The sequence below is a fragment of the Phyllostomus hastatus genome, unplaced genomic scaffold (genome assembly GCF_019186645.2).
Source record: "Phyllostomus hastatus isolate PE091 unplaced genomic scaffold, TTU_PhHast_1.1 phas_contig_86, whole genome shotgun sequence".
Classification (NCBI taxonomy): Eukaryota; Metazoa; Chordata; class Mammalia; order Chiroptera; family Phyllostomidae; genus Phyllostomus; species Phyllostomus hastatus.
The window spans coordinates 96,509,218-96,527,256 of NW_025333977.1; the positions used below are offsets into that span (position 1 = coordinate 96,509,218).

The following is an 18,039-nucleotide window of genomic DNA, read 5'->3' on the forward strand; positions in this document are numbered from 1 at the left end:
CAGTCCCCCACACTTCCCTTCACCAGATCCAGTTCATGCCATCATGAATACATGCAGTAATTTACCTTTTTCCCTCTTATTACAATGTAAACACCTCAAAAGCAAAAATTATCTTATTTACGTCAGATTCCCAGTGCCCAAAAAACAGGACTGACACTTAGTAGGTGTCAGTGAATGTTTTCTAAATGAATCTATTTTTTCTTTCCCCTTGTTTACTTTTTCTGCATTTCTTGCTAGACTGTGAGCTTCCTAATGGCAGGGACCATGTTTTAGTAATTTTTTGGTCTCTAGAATCTTGTACCTGACACAAAGGAGACATGCTATAAATATTTAATGAATGAGTGAGTGAATAAATGCCCAAATAGAAGAACAGTATGGAGCAAGAGTATAGACTCTAGAGCCAGACTGCCTGGCTTCAGATCCTTGCTCTCTACTTATTAGCTGTGTAACTTGGGTGAGTCAGTGAACCTTCCTGTGCTTCGGTGTCCTCATTTGTAAAAGGAAAATAATAATAGTACTTAACTAACTGGGTTTTTAATGAGTTAATATGCATGGAGTACTTAGAGCAATGTATGGAGTAAGACAAGGGCTACATAGGTGTTTAAAAACAAAACCCAGTTGTTGTTGGACTTCTGGCCAAGACAGAGGCATAGTTGGGTACACTATGCCCCCTCGCACACCCAAAATTAAGGACAACAAAAATTTAGAAACAAAAAAAACAACCAGAACAGAAAGAAAATTGAACTGTATGGAAGTTCCGACAACCATTCATCCAGACTGGTAAGAGGGGCGGAGTTGGCAGCCGGTGGAGAGGGGTTGTAGCAGGAAAAAGCGGTGGCTGGCAGACCCGGACACGCAGGGCACAGGTGAGGCTATCAGACCCCAGTGGCATACCCCAGGTGTGGGCTAGGGGAGGCAATGAGCAGACCCAGTGAGGCGCACAAGGCAGCTGGCTGTCTGCAGCCACACATTCACGTGCAGATAAACCAGGTGAAAATGGGCAATGAGACAGACTGTGCAAACCAGGGCCCCAGCGCTGGGAAATAAAGCCTAAAAGCACTGATTGAAAACACTTGTGGAGGTTGAGGTGCCAGGAGTGACTCCCACCCTCACAGGAGAGATCGTTGGAGAGACCCACAGGGTCCTAGAATGTACACAAGCCCACCCACCAGGGAACCAGCACCAAAAGGGCCCAATTTGCTTTTGGGAAGCGGCAGAGGGGACTGAAATTTGACAAAGAGTGGAGTAAGCACCATTGTTCCCTCTCTGACCCGCCCCCCCCCCACATACAGTGTCACAACCCAGCCACTGGGTTGCCCTGCCCTGGTGAACACCTAAGGCTCTGCCCCTCATACATAACAGGCACGACCAGACAAAAACAAACAAACAAACAAACAAAAAGGCTCAAACAGAACAACAGATCAAGACTCCAGAGCCAATACTTTTAAGCGACCAAGAAATAGCCAACCTATCAGATGCACAGTTCAAAGCACTGGTGATCAGGATGCTCACAGAATTGGTTGATTTTGGTCGCAAATTAGATGAACAAATGAAGGCTATGCTAAGTGAAATGAAGGAAAATGCACACGGAACCAATAGTGATGGAAAGAAAACTGGGTCTCAAATCAATGGAGTGGACCAGAAGGAAGAAAAAAACATCCAATCAGAAAAGAATGAAGAAACAAGAATTCAAAAAAATGAGGAGAGGCTTAGGAACCTCCAGGACATCTTTAAATGTTCCAACATCTGAATTATAGGGGTGCCAGAAGGAGAAGAGGAAGAGCAACAAGTGGAAAAGTTATTTGAGCAAATAAGAAAGGAGAACTTCTCCAATCTGACAAAGGAAATAGATTTCCAGGAAGTCCAGGAAGCTCAGAGAGTCCCAAAGAAGTTGGACCCAAGGAGGAATACACCAAGGCACATCATAATTACATTAGCCAAGGTAAAAAGGAAGGAGAGAATCCTAGAAGCAGCAAGAGATAAGGAGACAGTTACCTACAAAGGAGTTCCCATCAGACTGTCAGCTGATTTCTCAAACGAAACCTTGCAGGCAAGAAGGAACTGGAAAGAAGTATTCCAAGTCATGAAAGGCAGGGACCTACATCGAAGATTGCTCTATCCAGCAAAGCTTTCATTTAGAATGGAAGGGCAGATAAAGTGCTTCTCAAATAAGGTCAAAGGACCTTATTTGGTCCTTAGTTAAAGGAGTTCATCATCACCAAGCCCTTATTATATGAAATGTTAAAGGGACTTATCTAAAAAAAAGAAGATAAAAAATATGAACAGTAAAAAGACAGCAAACTCACAGTTATTAACAACCACACCTAAAACAAAAGCAAACTAAGCAAACAACTAGAACAGGAACAGAACCACAGAAATCGAGATCACAAGGAGGGTTAGCAACAGGGGAGTGAGAGGAGGAGAGAGGGGGAAAAGGTATGGAGAATAAGTAGCATAGATGGTAGGTAGAAAATAGACAGGGGGAGGGCAAGAGTAGTATGGGAAATGTAGAAGCTAAAGAACTTATGACACAAGGACATGAACTAAAGTGACGGAATGTGGATGGGAGGGGGTGTGCAGGGGGGCGGGGAGTGAAGGGGGGAAATGGGACAATTGTAACAGCATAATCAATGAAATATATTAAAAATAAATAAATAAAAATATCCAGAGTCTTAAAAAAACATAAATAAATAAATAAATACCCCCATTAAAGGCTGGCCCATAGGAACAAATATAGACAGCACAGACTCTTGAGATTTGAAGGCGAGAAGAAAACTTCTGACCAAGCCTGCAATGTTCCCTTAGGAAGCCTTCTACAGCCAACACTTTAACTCTCCCAGCCACATTGGATCATTTGGCCAACTAGCAATATTATGTCAGGTGGTCATTAGTGCTGTGTAGAAAAAGAAAACATGGAAAGGGACAGGACATGATGGAGCAGACAGGAGGCCAATTTCAAATAGGGTGGGTAAGAAAGTTCTCCTTAAGAAAGTAATAGTTGAACAAAGACTTGAGGAGGTGGGAAGGTGAATGTCTAGAGGGTGAGTGCTCCATGCAAAGGGAACTGCAAGTAAAAAGGCCCTGAGGTAGGGATGAGCCCAGTGTGTTTGAGGAGTAGTGCCAGTGGGACAGAATAAGCAAAGAGGAAGTAGAAGAATATAAGGTCAGAAGGTCACAAGTCATGAAAAGCTTTGTACACAGTGAAGACTTCAGTTCTACTCCTACTAAGCTGGGAGCCGTTGTGAGATTATGGATAGAGGAGAGATGATTTAACTTATGTTTGCTAATGTGAAAGCAGGGAGACAAGTTCAAAGGCTGTACTACTCCAGGTAGGAGGTGATCATGGCTTGGACCATGTGGTCAGGAATGCAGGTTGTTAGAAGGAGAAGATGCTGGGTAGTTGCTATAGGGAGAACCAACATGTTGGACGTGGGGTGTGGGAGAAGGGGTCAAGAAGAAAGCCAAGTATTTGACCTAGACAGTGCCTCTATTTCCTGAACTGGGCAGGGAGATGGAGGCAGGAGCACATTCATGAGAAATAGGTCAGGACTAGGTTTGAGACCACAGGAGGGGGAGGTAGCAGCTGGATATACCACATTTAAGTTTGGATGGAAGTTCTAGGCTAAAGACCGGACTTCACAGAAAACTTTGCAGTCCCAGAATGGGGCATATACTTGGGTACTGGTGACAAGGGGCTGAGAAGGACAGAGGCAGGGCCCTTTCCATGGGGGCTGTTCAGACACGGCTGAGAAACCTAGATGGACCTCACCTGTCTCATAGAGGGGAAGGCCAATGCGGGATCACAATGGCTTAGTCTCCTTGTGACCCTCTCTGTTCGGGAAGGTGAACATTCAATCACCTCTTGGATATCTCTTTTTCCCCAAGTCCTCCCAGCAGGTGATGTGGCTGGTACATGACAAAAATGGGATCTAAGACCTAGAAAGAACCGTAGGAATAGAATATAGGGCTGAGAACCTAATGTGGCTTTAAAATTACTATTACTTCCAATAACAATATTCATAATAGTAGCTGTTATTTTGTGAGCACACATCATGCAAGATAGCATGGGACTCAGCACTTTATGGGTATTATGTCATTCAATCTGTGTGATGGCTCCGAGAAGCACAAATTATCACTGCCTTTTTCCCAAGGAGGGAACTGAGGATTGAAGTTAGAAGACTGACCAACATCATGCAACAAACAACTTGCAAAGTCGGGTTTTTCACTGCAACTCTTTCCACAGCCATGGCATTCCCATCTCCCAGCATGGAACCAAAGCTGAACATCTTTTCATGAGTCAAGAGTACAATGTGGCTAGGAGCTCTCCAACCTGCCTCCCTACCCAAGGCTCTCAAGCCCAGGGGAGAACAACTCCCTGTAGAGCCATGCTCCCAGCAGACTGAGAGGCACCCACCCTGTGCATCAGGTGCCTCTCCTGCAAAATGGCCCAATTACGCCATTCACTTGGAGGAGAATGTGAAGCTTGGCCATGAAAGTATAAAAGAGAGGTTTTGCAAATTACAAAGTGTTCTACAAATGTTGTTGTCAGAATTATTATTGTTTCAAAATACTAACAATCCACCCTGGCTGGTGTAGCTCAGTGGACTGAGTGCCGGCCTGTGAACCAAAGGGTCACTGGTTCAGTTTCCAGTCAAGGGCACGTGCTTGGGTTGCAGGCCAGGTCCCCAGTTGTGGGCACAAGAGGCAACCACAGAGTGATGTTTCTCTCCCTTTCTTTCTCCCTCCCTTCCCCTCTGTCTAAAATTAAATAAATAAACTCTTTAAAATTAAAAAAAAATACTACCAGTCCTTCCAGGCTCACCCACCCCATAAATGTGCATACACACAGACAGACACACACGCTATTGAGGGTTAAGAAGAGGCCCATAGAGTGCGGGCTGCAGAGGCAGGATGGCTGGGAGGGCATCCTGGATCAGGTGCTTTCTCCCTTGGCAACCTCAGTACACTACTTAACTGCTCTGTGCCTCTGTTTTCCTCACTTGTAGAATGGGAGAGATGACAACAGGGCCTTCCCTGTCAGATCATTTACGGAGAGCACACGTTGTGTTGGGCCTGGAGAGGGGCACATGGAGCAGCTGAGTGCAGCTCTCACATTGCCCACACCCCACTGGCCAGGGTTTGCCCCCATCCCCCAGTGTCCTGGGAGGCCCTGAAATCAGGTGTGCCCTTATTCTGATGCAGCTATGACTGCTCAGGAGTCTGGGATACTGCTTCAGTCACTGTCTGGACCTCAGCTGCTCTTCAGCAAAACAGAGTTAAAAAGGATCCCCAAGCTGATGGAATGGATTAACTCAGATAGAAAGAGTGTGGGCACAGAGCAGGTGCTCACCAGTTCTGAGCAATGACTATTATTTGCCATCTCAAATGCACACTGCAAGGTGACAATTTAAAGAGGCCCTTTGTCAGGTAAGGACTCCTTTTCCAGGACATAATAGCACCTGGATTTCTCCTCACAGGACGAGCAAGTGTTCGGATTAGGGGAGATGACAGCAGCTGACTCCTTCCCACTTCCTGGCCACATCATCAGGCCATGCCCCTCCCTCCAGGACCATTCCTGCTGGTCCCCTCCCCTGCCTTCCTCATCACCACTTGGCTCCCCCACCACCCCACCCCATCCCAGCAGATTTGATAACACCCAGGAGCCCCAGTCCCCCTCCTGAGGACAAAGGCAGCAATTGTCCCTGTGGCTGCCTTTTGACTTGGCCTCTCAGGGCTCCCCAGACTGCCCCTCCCCACCTCAGGTTGGTTTCAAATGAGCCTCTGGCTATAGCATCAGCAGCCACACAGGGAACTCCTTCCAACAGAAATCAGATGGTCACTATTTGAGACCACCACCTACTGCAAGCCAGGGAGTCAAGGAGGTGAAAGGATTTGCTGCAACCACTACAGAGTCCTCCCCAGGCCCCATTAATACAATAATAACACCAAGATCTGCACCCACTGTGCTCAGAGCTGATAGGTGCTGTCCAACAGACCCACCCCCCCGAGACAATGGAATGAACACACTAGCCACGAGCCACCCAAATCATGGACTGATGACCTGAATGTTTAATTTTATTTATGTGATTTTAATTTAAATTTGAATAGCCACATGTGGCCTGTTGCCACTATATTGGACAGCTATAAGCACCACACTTCACTGAGAGCACCTACTGTATGCCAGGCTCCAGGCTCCCAGGCTGAGCTCTGGGAGACACTGAGGTAACTCACAGCTGCCCAGAAGGACGAGGAGGATTTTGCAGAGGGAGAGGATGTGGCTCCCTGGGCTCCCCACTCCAGGCTGAGCAAGCCCAGAAACTCCATTAAAATAGGAGGTGCCCTAGGTCTCTACACAGGTGTGGACACTCCTAGGCATGCCCCAGTCAGGGCAATTCCTCATCCAGTCTCACACTAGACACACACCCCCATAACAGCTCAGGTCCCTCCCTGCTGGGACAGCCCTCCTCTTCACACAGACTAGTTCCCTCCTGGCCCAGAAGTGTCCTTTCCCAGGCAGAGGACAGTGCCTGGGGACTCTCCCAGGGCCACAGTGACCAGAGCAGGAGAGAACTCATAGTGCCTAAGTAATCCACAATCCCCAAATTGCCAGATAGCATGGCCTTTTGGAGGCTGGGGAGTGCAATGTCCAAGTTTTCCGAAACAGGGAACCTCAAAATCTTAGGATAACACCTTAGAATCATAGTATGGCAGAACTATGGGTAAAGATAAACACATCTGAGTCTAAGAATTGCTGGAGCTGGTAAACCATTTCAGTGGTAAAGAACTGAGTCTGGAGCTGACTGCTTAAGTTCAGATCCCAGGCCAGCACCTGTCAGCTGTGTGGCCCTTGGGCAAGTTGCTTAACCTCTCTGTCTCTCCATTTTTGCATTTATAAAGTGGAGATAACAACAGAGTATACCAGCCATGTAGGACTGTTGTGGGGATTAAATTAGTACATGCATTTCCAGTGCTAGTATTAGAGTCATGTCTTCATTCTCCAAGCAAATGCATGCCTGCCCTCTAGCTGATCTCACTGTTTGGCAGCAAGTTCTTCCTCATTGGACCTACAACTTGCATTTCCCAACATACCTCTATTCCTTGAGTCCTTGTCCTGCCTGCTTCCCCACTCTTGCCCTTCAGTGACTGAAGCTACCACACTCCAGGCTGAGCCTCCTCTGCACCTGCCCTGGGCTGCCATGTCCATCCTGTGTGGCAGTGGGGCAGTGGTCTTGGCAGCCCATCCAAAGCAAAGTGGGATACTGAGGACTAGGCTGCATGATGCTGGGGACCCACAGATGTTTCTCTTCTCCTCTTCTCCATGGGAGGTGCTGCTCCTGCCCTATCTCTGTTCCCCACCGCCATGGCCTCCCTAGTTGGTACCTTCCTTCCCAGGCACCATCCACTGCTATTACTGTGGCGTCAATGATCAACTGGGCTGAATTCTGCCCTTGCTGTGCCATCAGAGAAAACTGGAAAAACCTTAGGTCTCGTGGGTGTCTTTTTTTTTAAGGCTTATTTGATTCTCATTTGAGAGAGAGGGGAGAGAGAAAGAGAAAAAAAACACATCAATGTGAGAGAGAAACACTGATCGGCTGCCTCCTGCACATGCCCCAATGGGGAATCAAGCCTGCAACCCAGGCATATGCCCCAACCTGGAATCAAACCAGGGACCTTTAGGTTACAGAATGACATTCCAACCAACTGAGTCACACTGGCAAGGACCATGGGTGTCTTCCATCTGGGCCTAGGCTGGTTCCCCTGATCCCTCCTCAGCAGCTTCTGCTCCAGACTCGTCCTGGCTTTTCCCTCCGATCACACCCACCCGGGCCTACTTATTCCAGGGGTCCAGTTCTACTCAGGCCCCACATCAGCACTGCAGCCAGACACAGGGAGCAGGAAAGAGGCTGAGCCAGGAGCTGGGCTCTGGGTGTGAATCCTGATGCTCTACCATCTAGGTGCACGTGGCCTTGCCAAGGGCCCTCTGAGTCTGGTGTCAGTCTCTCATCCATTCAGTGGGTCCAAGGAAGGAAGAGTCTCTGGTTCTAAAACGACTCTACAGCTCTCCTTGGCACTGTCCCAGAAGCCGCTCTCTTCTGCAGGGCTGTAGGGGCTGCAGAAAGTTGCCAGACTAAGCACATAAATAGACTAAAGAAACAAAACAAAACAAAACAAAACAAAACAAAAAACCCTCAAATGCATACCTTTTGCAAAAGTTATCTGAAAAAGGAGCCTCGAGGACATCATGTTAAGTGAAATAAGGCAGTCACAAAAGGACAAAGACTGTAGGATTCCACTCATAGGAGGTCCTTACAGTAGTCTAACTCACAGAGACAAAAACTAGAATGGTGGTGGCCAGGGGCAGGAGTGAAGAACGGGGAGTTAACGTTTGATGGGGACAGAGTTCCATTTGGGGAAGATGGAAAGAGCTCTGGAGATGGATGGTGGTGATGGCTGCGTGATGTGAGTGTATTTAATGCCACTGAAATATTAGAATGCTGAGGTTTCTTTTCAATCCTCACCAGAGGATATATTTATTGATTTTAGAAGAGAAGAAGGGAGAGAGAGAGAAACATCAATGTGAGAAAGAAACATCAATCGGTTGTCTCCCGTATGTGCTGCGAACTGGGGATGAAACACACCACCCAGGTATGTGCCCTGACCAAGAAGTGAACGCTCAGCCTTCTGGTGGACAGGATGATGCTCCAGCCAACTCAACCACCTGGCCAGGGATAGGACATTAAGATTTATGTTGTGTATATTTTAATAAATCAAAATTTAAAAGATATAAACCTTTGTTGATTTTATAGTTAATTAATTTTAAAAACAGATAACAGGCTTAAATATAAAATGTAAAACTACAAAGCTTTTAGAAAAAAGTATAGGAGAAAATCTTTGGGACCTAGGGCTGAGCAAAGAGTTCTCAGACAACACCAAAAACACTGTCCATAAAAGGAAAAGTTGAAAAACTGGACCTTATCAAAGTTAAGGACTTGCTCTGCAAAAGACACCCTTGGAGAGGACAAAAAGACAAGCCCTAGACTGGGGCGGGGGTGGGGGGGAGGGTTTGCAAACCATACGTCTGACAAAGGACTGCCAACTAGAACACAGAAAGAAATCTCAAAACTCAACAGTAACAACATAAACAGTCTAATTAGAAAATGGGCATAAGATGCTAACAGACATACATAGATGGCAGATAAGCACGTGGAAGATGTTTGACATCATTAGCCCTCAGGGGGATGCTACTTAAAACCACAGTGAGATACCACACACACCTACCAAAGTGGCTAAAAGGAGAACAGTGACAATACCGAACACTGGTGAGGATGTGGGGACACTGGATGATTCATGCATTGCTGATGGGAAAGTAAAATGGCACAGCCACTCTGGAAAATAGTTTAGCACTTTAATTTAACTGGGACTGCTGTTTTTGTTTGTTGTTTAATCTGGCAACTGTATTCCTGGGAAATTCCCCAAGGTTAGAGCAGATATTTGTCATTTCACTCATGCACTCAACAAATATTTCTTGAAGACTTACTATGTGCAAGGCACTGTTCTAAGTACAGGGGTAGATGCATGCCATCCCTTATGGTGCTGACATTGTAGTGGGAAAACAGGCAATAAAATCATAAAAAGCTATGTTAAAGAAGATAATTTCATAATGTGGTGAGGATCAGATAGAAAACAAAGCAAGGTGGTATACTGAGAGAGATGATGTGGACATAGGGGAAGAGAGTCAGGAAGGGCATTTGTTATGCAAAGATGTGTGGGAAGAACATGCCTTACAGAGAAAATGGGATGTGCAAAGGCCCTGAGGCAGGAAAAAGTTTGGTGGACTCTAAGAGTTTGCGGCTGCAGACAAGGTTGGTATGTATTTGTCTTAAGTACCCTGTGTCTTCCCCCAACACATGTGTCAGACCTGGAAGACCCTTCTGAGACCATAAGGTCCTACTATGTTCAAGGCCGTGGAAGGGTGAGGTTTGTCCAAAGCTGTCCCTGGTGCAAGTCCCTTATGTTCTGGCTAGAGGCCTTTCCAATTGGGAAGGTGAAAACACACATCTGCTCCTGGATCTGGGGCAGAAATGGAGATCATGGTGGCCTGAGGAGGCCTCCTCACAGCCTGGCCTGGTCAGCCAGCTTCAGGTCAGGCAGAGCCTGGCTCCCCAGGCCCTCAATGTACCACCTCTGACCACTCTATCTGGTCAAATATGCAAGTGGCCCTCAGGACAGAGGAGAGAAGCATAGCTGAGCAAGCCTTATCAGGGCCCCACCCCGGTAGCCTGGCCAGGTCCCTGGTGTCCCCTGACTCACAGGCCTGCCTGCAGCCAAGGCAAGGTGGGAATCCAGCTCCCAGCAGCACCCAGACCAGACAGGGCAGGGCAGGAAGGGACAAGACCGGCACCCTCTATGAGCAAGAGGCTGGGCAGGGACTGGGAGGTGACTTCTCACTCAGGTGGAATTCCATCCCCCTGAGCTCACCTCCCTGGGAGCAGGCAGCACATTCCAGCAGGGGCCAGCCCTATCCCAGCTGGGCCCCCATCCCCAGGGCTGCCTCTCTTGAGCTCAGGCACCACACTCCCAGGAAGGGATTGCTAAGGGCCCTTCCCTCCCCTGAGGCCCTCAGAACTCCCTGCACAGTTTACTCTCTGTGCACAGCAAGGCTTCCACAGCACGCCAGTCCCCACAGCGCAGCCAGGGCACCCTGGGCAGTGGCCACACTGCTCAGCCAGATCACAGCAGGAAGGTGGTCTCTCAGCCTAGCTCTGGCAGGTCAGATTCTCACTTGCTGCTACAGAGCAACCTGAGGGCCCAGACACATACCCAGGTGGTCAGAAGCAAGGATAGCCACCTAGTCTGGGATAACTAAGGCTTAGTGTGTATCAGTTCTGAGTTCCATCTGTTTCCCCATCTGTCCAATGGGAACACGACACATGGAGCACCCCCAACCTACTGCCCATCCATGTGTTTTTAGGACTTACTGTCACCTCTGCTTGAACTGCCCTTTTCTTTTCCACCTCTCTTGCCCACTGGAGGACTCCTACTCATCCTTCAAAGCCCTTCTAGTGGTCCCTTCTTCTTCCCCTAGATGTCTCCAGACTTCTCCTCAAGGAAAGCACTCCCTCCTCTGGGATCTTCTGAGCCTCCTGTGTGGCATTTCCCCTGTGGTGTGAGCCTGAATCATAACTTTTGCTCCTCTTATCTGACTCTTTCACTAGATGAGTACCCTGAGGGCAGAATCATGGTTTGCTCATCTCCCCACTGCCAAAAAGCCTGGAAAGAAGTCATTCAAAGCCACAATGATTCTACCATCCAAAGATCTCCACTCACACTTCTGATGTCTCTTTCCCTCCGTACCAAAGACCCTATGATTCCAAATCCCACATGTGTGAATGTGAACCTAATATTCCACATTCCCAACCTGAACAGTTTGTGATCTCAATCCAAAAACATTATGGCCCTAAAATTTCAATAGGGAAAGACTATAATTTCTATCTTCTCACCTAGTCATTCTGATTCAACCCTGCAGACCACACAATTGCATGGGACAATGAGGGGAAGAAAAGCTGGTGGGCCCACAGAGGTGTCCCACCTCCCCAGCCCCGTGGCCTACTTCCACAAGACGGCACCTGGTTCTGCCCGAGGAAACTGGAGACCTGTGACGGCAGGATGCCCCCACAGCATTCATTCTCCCCCATCTGGGAGATGAGTAGGTGGGCTGCTCCAGGTTTCCCCTCACTGGGCCTGCCACCACCTCTGTCCCTCCACACACACGCTGCACCCCCCCTCCGACTTCTCCTGCCTCCTCCTTTTCTCACACCAGCTGCCAACAAGCCCCAGAGCCTGTGGTCAGGTTGAGTCTTGTCTCCGCACAGCCGGAGTGAGGGAGCCAGTGATAAACACATCTGTGATCCTTTCCAAGACACTCAGCTAGGAGTGGCTGCGGGCTGGCCTCTTTTCTCCTGTCGGTTCCCCACCTCTGCTGTGTGAGTGTGTGGGGCCCATGGAAGCCTACTGTGGGGGACCTTCTGGGGTAGGGGCCCATGCCTTCAAATAAATGGCACACAGCATGATCCCAGGGGGCCTTCTGTGTGTGCCCTCACCTGGCCCTGACCAGTACCTGGGATCCAGAGCAAACTGAGGGTTATAGTCCTCATTTGACAGATGGGGAGACTGAGGCCCCAAGTAGGGATGGGACTCTGAACTGATATACACTAAGCCTTATATACCCCAGGCGATGTGGCTGTCCTTGCTCCTGGCCACTTGGATATGTGTCTGGGTCTTCACGGTGCTCTGTAGCAGAGAGGGCCAGGCTGGGAGACCACCTTCCTGCTGTGACCTGGTTGAGTAGTGTGGCCACTACTCTAGGTGTCTGAGGGCCAGTGGGGACCCCATACCACAAAAAGGCCAGAGCTTCAGTTGGTCAGGCCTTTTCTTCTGTATGTTGGGGAGTCCCGAATTCCAGGTCTTGGCTCTGGTTGAACTGCTGTCTAGGAAGCCACCCACAAGCATTGTCACAAACCAGAATGGAGTTGGGCAGGTCAGGGAGATCCACACAGCTGGTTTCCCTGTGCTGGGAGAGCCCGGCCTGCGCTTAGTCTTCATCCCCAATCCAGAGCCTCACTATGCCTTCTGGGAGTCGGTGTCTATGACCTCTGCCCTTCCCTGTTCCTGAACCGTTAGTGGTTCCCCAGTGACCATAAGGTACGAAACCATTCACTCTTTACATACACAGAGCAACTCTGTATGCCAGCCCTTGGGGTGCAGCTGTGAATGAGACACATGTGATCTCTTGTGCCCTTTAAGCTTACGATCTGGTATGGAGTGGGGCAGGAGGGTGGCAAGCCCAGGAACAAGATGACAGCCAAGAAAATGCAAGGAAAGAATCGAAAAGGAAGCTTGTCTGAGGAGGGGGCATCTGAGCGGAAACCTGAAGAGCAGCCACAGGAAGATCTTGGGGGTGGGGTGGGGCATGTGTGGATCAAGGCTCTCACTCACTGGCCTGGCAGGTGACCTTACAGGCTCTACGGCTGCTGTTACCCTATCAGGGACCCACAGACCAGCCAGTTTGGGCCCCTGACTTGCCCCAAGCCCCCATCTCTGGGATTTTGGGCCCTACTTCCCCACACCAGCCCTCGGTTGCCTTCACCTCTCTTCCCTGCCTAACTAAACCTCACTTGTCTTTGGGGGTACACTTCTGACAGGAAGCCCCTAAAGTTTATCTCAAGACATCTGACAGCTTCCAACATCTGCACTGCCCTAGAGCTGCCTTGAACAGCAACCACAGTCATCACACCCCTGGAGCTGTGTGGCTTATGAAACCCTATCCTACTTGATGTACACTGAATCTTTCTTGCCCCAAGCTAGGAATTCTCTTCTTTAATTCTCAAGTGGCCCTACCAGGTTGCCACAGATTAGAAAACTGAGGCTGGAAGAGGGAAGCCACTTGTCTTGCTGTTTTCTGTCCCCAGGGACAGAGAGCTTCAAGGGCAGGAGGGAGCCTGTGACCTGTGACCAAGCCCTAAGGAGGGATCTGTCTACAGAAACCAGGAGGAATGAATAGCTGAACAGCCTGGAGGAACTGCTGACCGTGGGCAGGAGCTCCCAACCACAGGACTCAATAGGTACGGCTAGGGAGGGCCTAGCAATTTACCCCAAGACATCATCCTGGGGCAAGCCAGATGAGCGGCTCTGCAGGTGTTGACTCACCGTGGATTTCTGGGAGGCTCTTACACCCAGGATGTGGCCAGAGGCTAGACAAGAGGAGGGAGGCAGACTATCTAAGGACTGGAGGAAAGGCCAGCTTATTCCTTCCCATTCGGCTGCAGTTTGGGGACCTTGCTCCCCTCCAAGGTATACAGGCTACTCCCCAATACCACTTAGCAGACAGGCTCCTTCCTGCATGACACATTCTCAATACTTGGAATTATAGCCACCCTGTGATGCAGACTAATTGTGTGCCAGCCCTGAGGTAAGTGCTCTCCTGCCTTGTCCCCTTTAGTCCTCACCTCAGCCCTGAGGACACTCTTGCCAGCTCTTCTTCCTTCCTGGGTAGGAATCAGTGACAAAGCTGAGATCTGAACCCAGGCAGCCAGTGCCAGCCCGCAGGCAGCCCTCTGACCACCACGCCACAACAGCATGCAGTGAGCAAAGAATGCCAGCTTGAGAGCCAGACATGCTTGGCATGTCTTATTCTGGCATTGCTTATTAACTGTGGGACCCTCGGCACATTACTTAACCACTCTGTGCCTCAGTTTCTTTGCCTATAAAATGGGGATAATGATACTATTGTTCTTTGAAATGCCTTGAGAATTAAGTGATCTGATATATCCAGAGCTAGAAGGCTGCTTGGCCGACAGACATGCTCTAACAGAACAAGATCTGTACCACTTAATACATCTGTCACCCAAGTGGCGCAGCACACAGCCCACACTTAGCCAATAGATTTATATGTTTGAGCCTCTGGAATCTTTTTTTTTTTTACCTTTTCTACTGGTGACTATCAGTTTGAAATACCAACACTTTTTAAAACATGAAGTGATTATACATAAAAACCTGAGTCTAAAATCAGAATGTTTGGCCACAGTAGGCTGGCATCCTGCACAGCAACAATGGCTGGAGTCAAGTAGGTGGTCTGCATGCCTTAGTTCAACATAGCCTTGTGCATGGTTTCCCAGGTCATTGTCACTCTTGCTCCTGCTCAGCCCCCCTGGGCACCTGTATCTGTGGTCCCCAGTGGTGTCAGCACAAGTCCTGTCACTACAGTTGTCTGCCCCGCACCCAGGCAGCAATAAGCCCTCCCTCTCTGTCTGACCTGGCTCACAGACACTTCTCTACAGAGCTCTAACCTGACATCTAAGCTTTTCCTCACCAAACACACCTCCTGGGCCTGGGGATTCCAGAATGGGTTCTGAGCACCTCAGCCTTCAAAGGCAGTTAAGAGCCCACACTCAACCTCAGGCCACAGCTCAGAGCACTACTGGAGTCAGGAAGCATGGACTTAGGTGCTCTGAGATGCCTGGCCCAAATACTTCCTGGGATAAAGAGCTCACTTCTTTCTCGGTAACTCAAACTGTATCTCATGGCTGTGGCTTGTCCTCACACTGGCTGGACCTGCCTCTCTGGGATACCCCTTACCCCGTGGGCCCTCACTCTGAAGTGGGGACCTGCAGACTCCTCTGCTCCCTTGCCCTAGGACAGTCAGATTCCCATTAATCACTCAGCCCCTTTCTATCCCAGCCATATCCACTATAAATATCCTAGAACATCCCTAGCTCTCTTCCTTCCAATCTGGGCTCCAAATCCAAGAGCTCAGATCTCCAAGGATCTGAGGAGACAATAAAAAGGGTATGGTCACCTCCTTTATTTTGAGCTCCAGGTTTTGGCTCAGGTGATCAATGACAGGTTAGCAGCTCTGCTCCATAGGGATGACTCCTACTGAACTGATCTCAACCCCTCCCCACAATCAGGGTTTTCTACAGCTGATTTGTGGACCCAAAGATAAGAGTTCACAAGCATCCCCATTTCCATCTTGCTGAATAACATACAATCTGTTTTAACAGATTCAGTTATTCAACCTCTCTTCTAACTGACAAGCTTCATGCCATACACTGATCCTGACCAGCAGCAAATTGATGATAGCACCGAGCTAAGGGCAAAGCTCTGTGGCTCATTACCAGAGACCAAACACTAACACCAACCCTTAGGAATAAGCTGTTTTGAAGCATCTCTGCCAGAGTTGCCAGCGCCCCTCCCTGGCTGCCTACCTTGCGGCCTGCCTCGTTATTGTGTAAGTTCATGAGAGTCCTGGCATTCTGCTTGATCTCCCGGGCATCCACAAAGACCTTGGCGAAGCCGATGCCGTAGCGGATGTCGGCAGAGCAGCCACCCCACTTCCAGCCCTCGTCCCGATGGTACTGGCCTTGCTTCTCCTTGTCACAGCCACAGTCACTCAGGTTGCCCTGCGTGCAGGCAGCTGTGATGGCGTGGGCCACACCGGCAGCTATGATGGCGTAAGTGAAGGCAGCCTCCCGGCTCCCTGCAGGAGAAGAGTGGAGAGACTGGGGTCAGGTCCAGGGCATCCTGGGAGAAGAGAGGCCTCCATAAGAGGTTGGCTGAGCTCGCTGCAAAGGCTCCACAAAGATAGACCAAGTACCCATTCCTCACCTCCAAGAAAGCTCCATCTTGGACGATGCCTGAGTGCCCATGTCCTGCGCACACTCACTGCATGCCCTTAGGGAGCTGACAGGGCAGGAAAGGAGAAAGGCAGTGGGCTCATTGCTAGGCTCTGGCAAGCCACATGAAGGCCTCTCTGTGGATCATCACCCATTCCACACCACACTCAGATTAGCAGTACAAACTACATGCCACAACGTTCATAGCACCTGGCAACAAACTGCAAGGCAATATTACTTCCCCACCTGCAGACTGCACACAGTCTTTGAGCCAGAGACTGGGGTTTAAATCTCAGAAGACTCAGTCTCTGGTCTTTTAGCTAGTGATGAGCCCTCACTGTGTCTCAGTGTTTAGATGTATAATGGAAACTCTGCAACAGTACTTTTCTCATGAAGATGAAAGAGAACAGTAAGAGTTTGTTCTTTAAGAATGGCTTTAAGAGTGTTCTTGTCCTCAGGAAGGTTGTAGGTATATTTCAAAGTAGAACTGGTGATTTTTATAAAGTCTGAGTACTGAATGAAGGAGCAATTGTATAACTTATACACTGGAGGGAAGAGAAGGTCTCAGTGAAACTTGTATGACTTTCATATTTCTGTGCCATCAAATATAGGCTAAAATATCAATTTTGTAATTCTCTGCTTAAATGGAAACTATTGAAACCAGGTAAAGACACAACAAAGAAAGAAAATTACAGGCCAATATCTCTGATGAACATAGATGCTAAAATCCTCAACAAAATATTAGCAAACTGGACCCAGAAATACCGTAAAAAGATGATACACCATAATCAAGTGGGATTTATATTCCAGGGATGCAAGGATGGTACAATATTTGCAAATCAATAGATGTGATACATCACATAAAATGACAAAAATCACATGATCATATCAATAGATGTAGAAAAAGCATTTGATAAAATGCAGCAACTGTTTATGATTTAAAAAAAAACACTCATCAAAGTGGGAACAGAGGGAACATAACTCAACATAATAAAGGCCATATATGAAAAACATACAGCCAACATCACACTCAATGGGCAAAAACTAAGTGTTTCCCTTAAGATCAGGAACAAGAGAGTGGTGTCCATTTTCACCACTCTTATTCAACATAGCACTGAAAGTCCTAGCCATAGTGATCAGACAAGAAGAAGAAATAAAAGGCATTCAAATTGGAAGGGAGGAAATAAAATTGTCATTATTCCCAGACAACATGATATTGTATATAGAAAACCCTATAGTCTCCACAAAAAAACTACTTGACCTAATAAATGAGTTCAGCAAAGCAGTGAGATACAAAGTCAATATTCAGAAATTTATGGCATTTTTATACATCAATAATGAACTATCAGAAAGAGAAACTAAAAAAACAGTCTCATTTACTATCACAACAAAAAAATAATAATGAAGTAGATAGGAATAAATTCAACCAAGGAGGTAGAAGACCTATACTCAGAAAATTATAGAACACTGAAGAAAGAAATTGAGAAAGATATGAATAAGTGGAAGCATATCCCATGTTTATGGATTGGAAGAATTAACATCATTAGAATGTCCATACTACTCAAAGCAACTTATAGAGTCAGTACAATTCCTATTAAAATACCAGTGGAATATTCCACAGATCTAGAACAAATATCAAAAAAATTTATATGAAACCAAAAAAAGATGCCAAATAGCCTCAGCAATCTTGAGAAAGAAGAACAAATTTGGAAGGATCACAGTACTTAATGTCAAACTACACTACAAGGCCACTGTAATCAAAACAGTTTGGTCCTGGCATAAGAACAGACACATAGATCAATGGAACAGGATAGAAAGCCCAGAAATAAACCCATGTCTTTATGGCCAATTAATATTTGATGAAGGA

General features: G+C 47.8%; 1 protein-coding gene across 2 annotated transcripts in view; it reads right to left on the minus strand.

The window, feature by feature from the left end:
* The window catches only part of WNT7A (Wnt family member 7A), a 68,293-nt gene that overhangs the window by 24,436 nt on the left and 25,818 nt on the right, over positions 1-18,039 (minus strand). Inside the window, exon 3 of one of the 2 annotated variants that reach the window (XM_045851503.1) lies at positions 15,843-16,036. In XM_045851503.1, the coding sequence (XP_045707459.1) occupies positions 15,843-16,036 (194 nt within the window). Of the gene's footprint in view, positions 1-15,764; positions 16,037-18,039 lie in introns of both variants that reach the window. The other variant, XM_045851501.1, reaches the window with a different exon arrangement.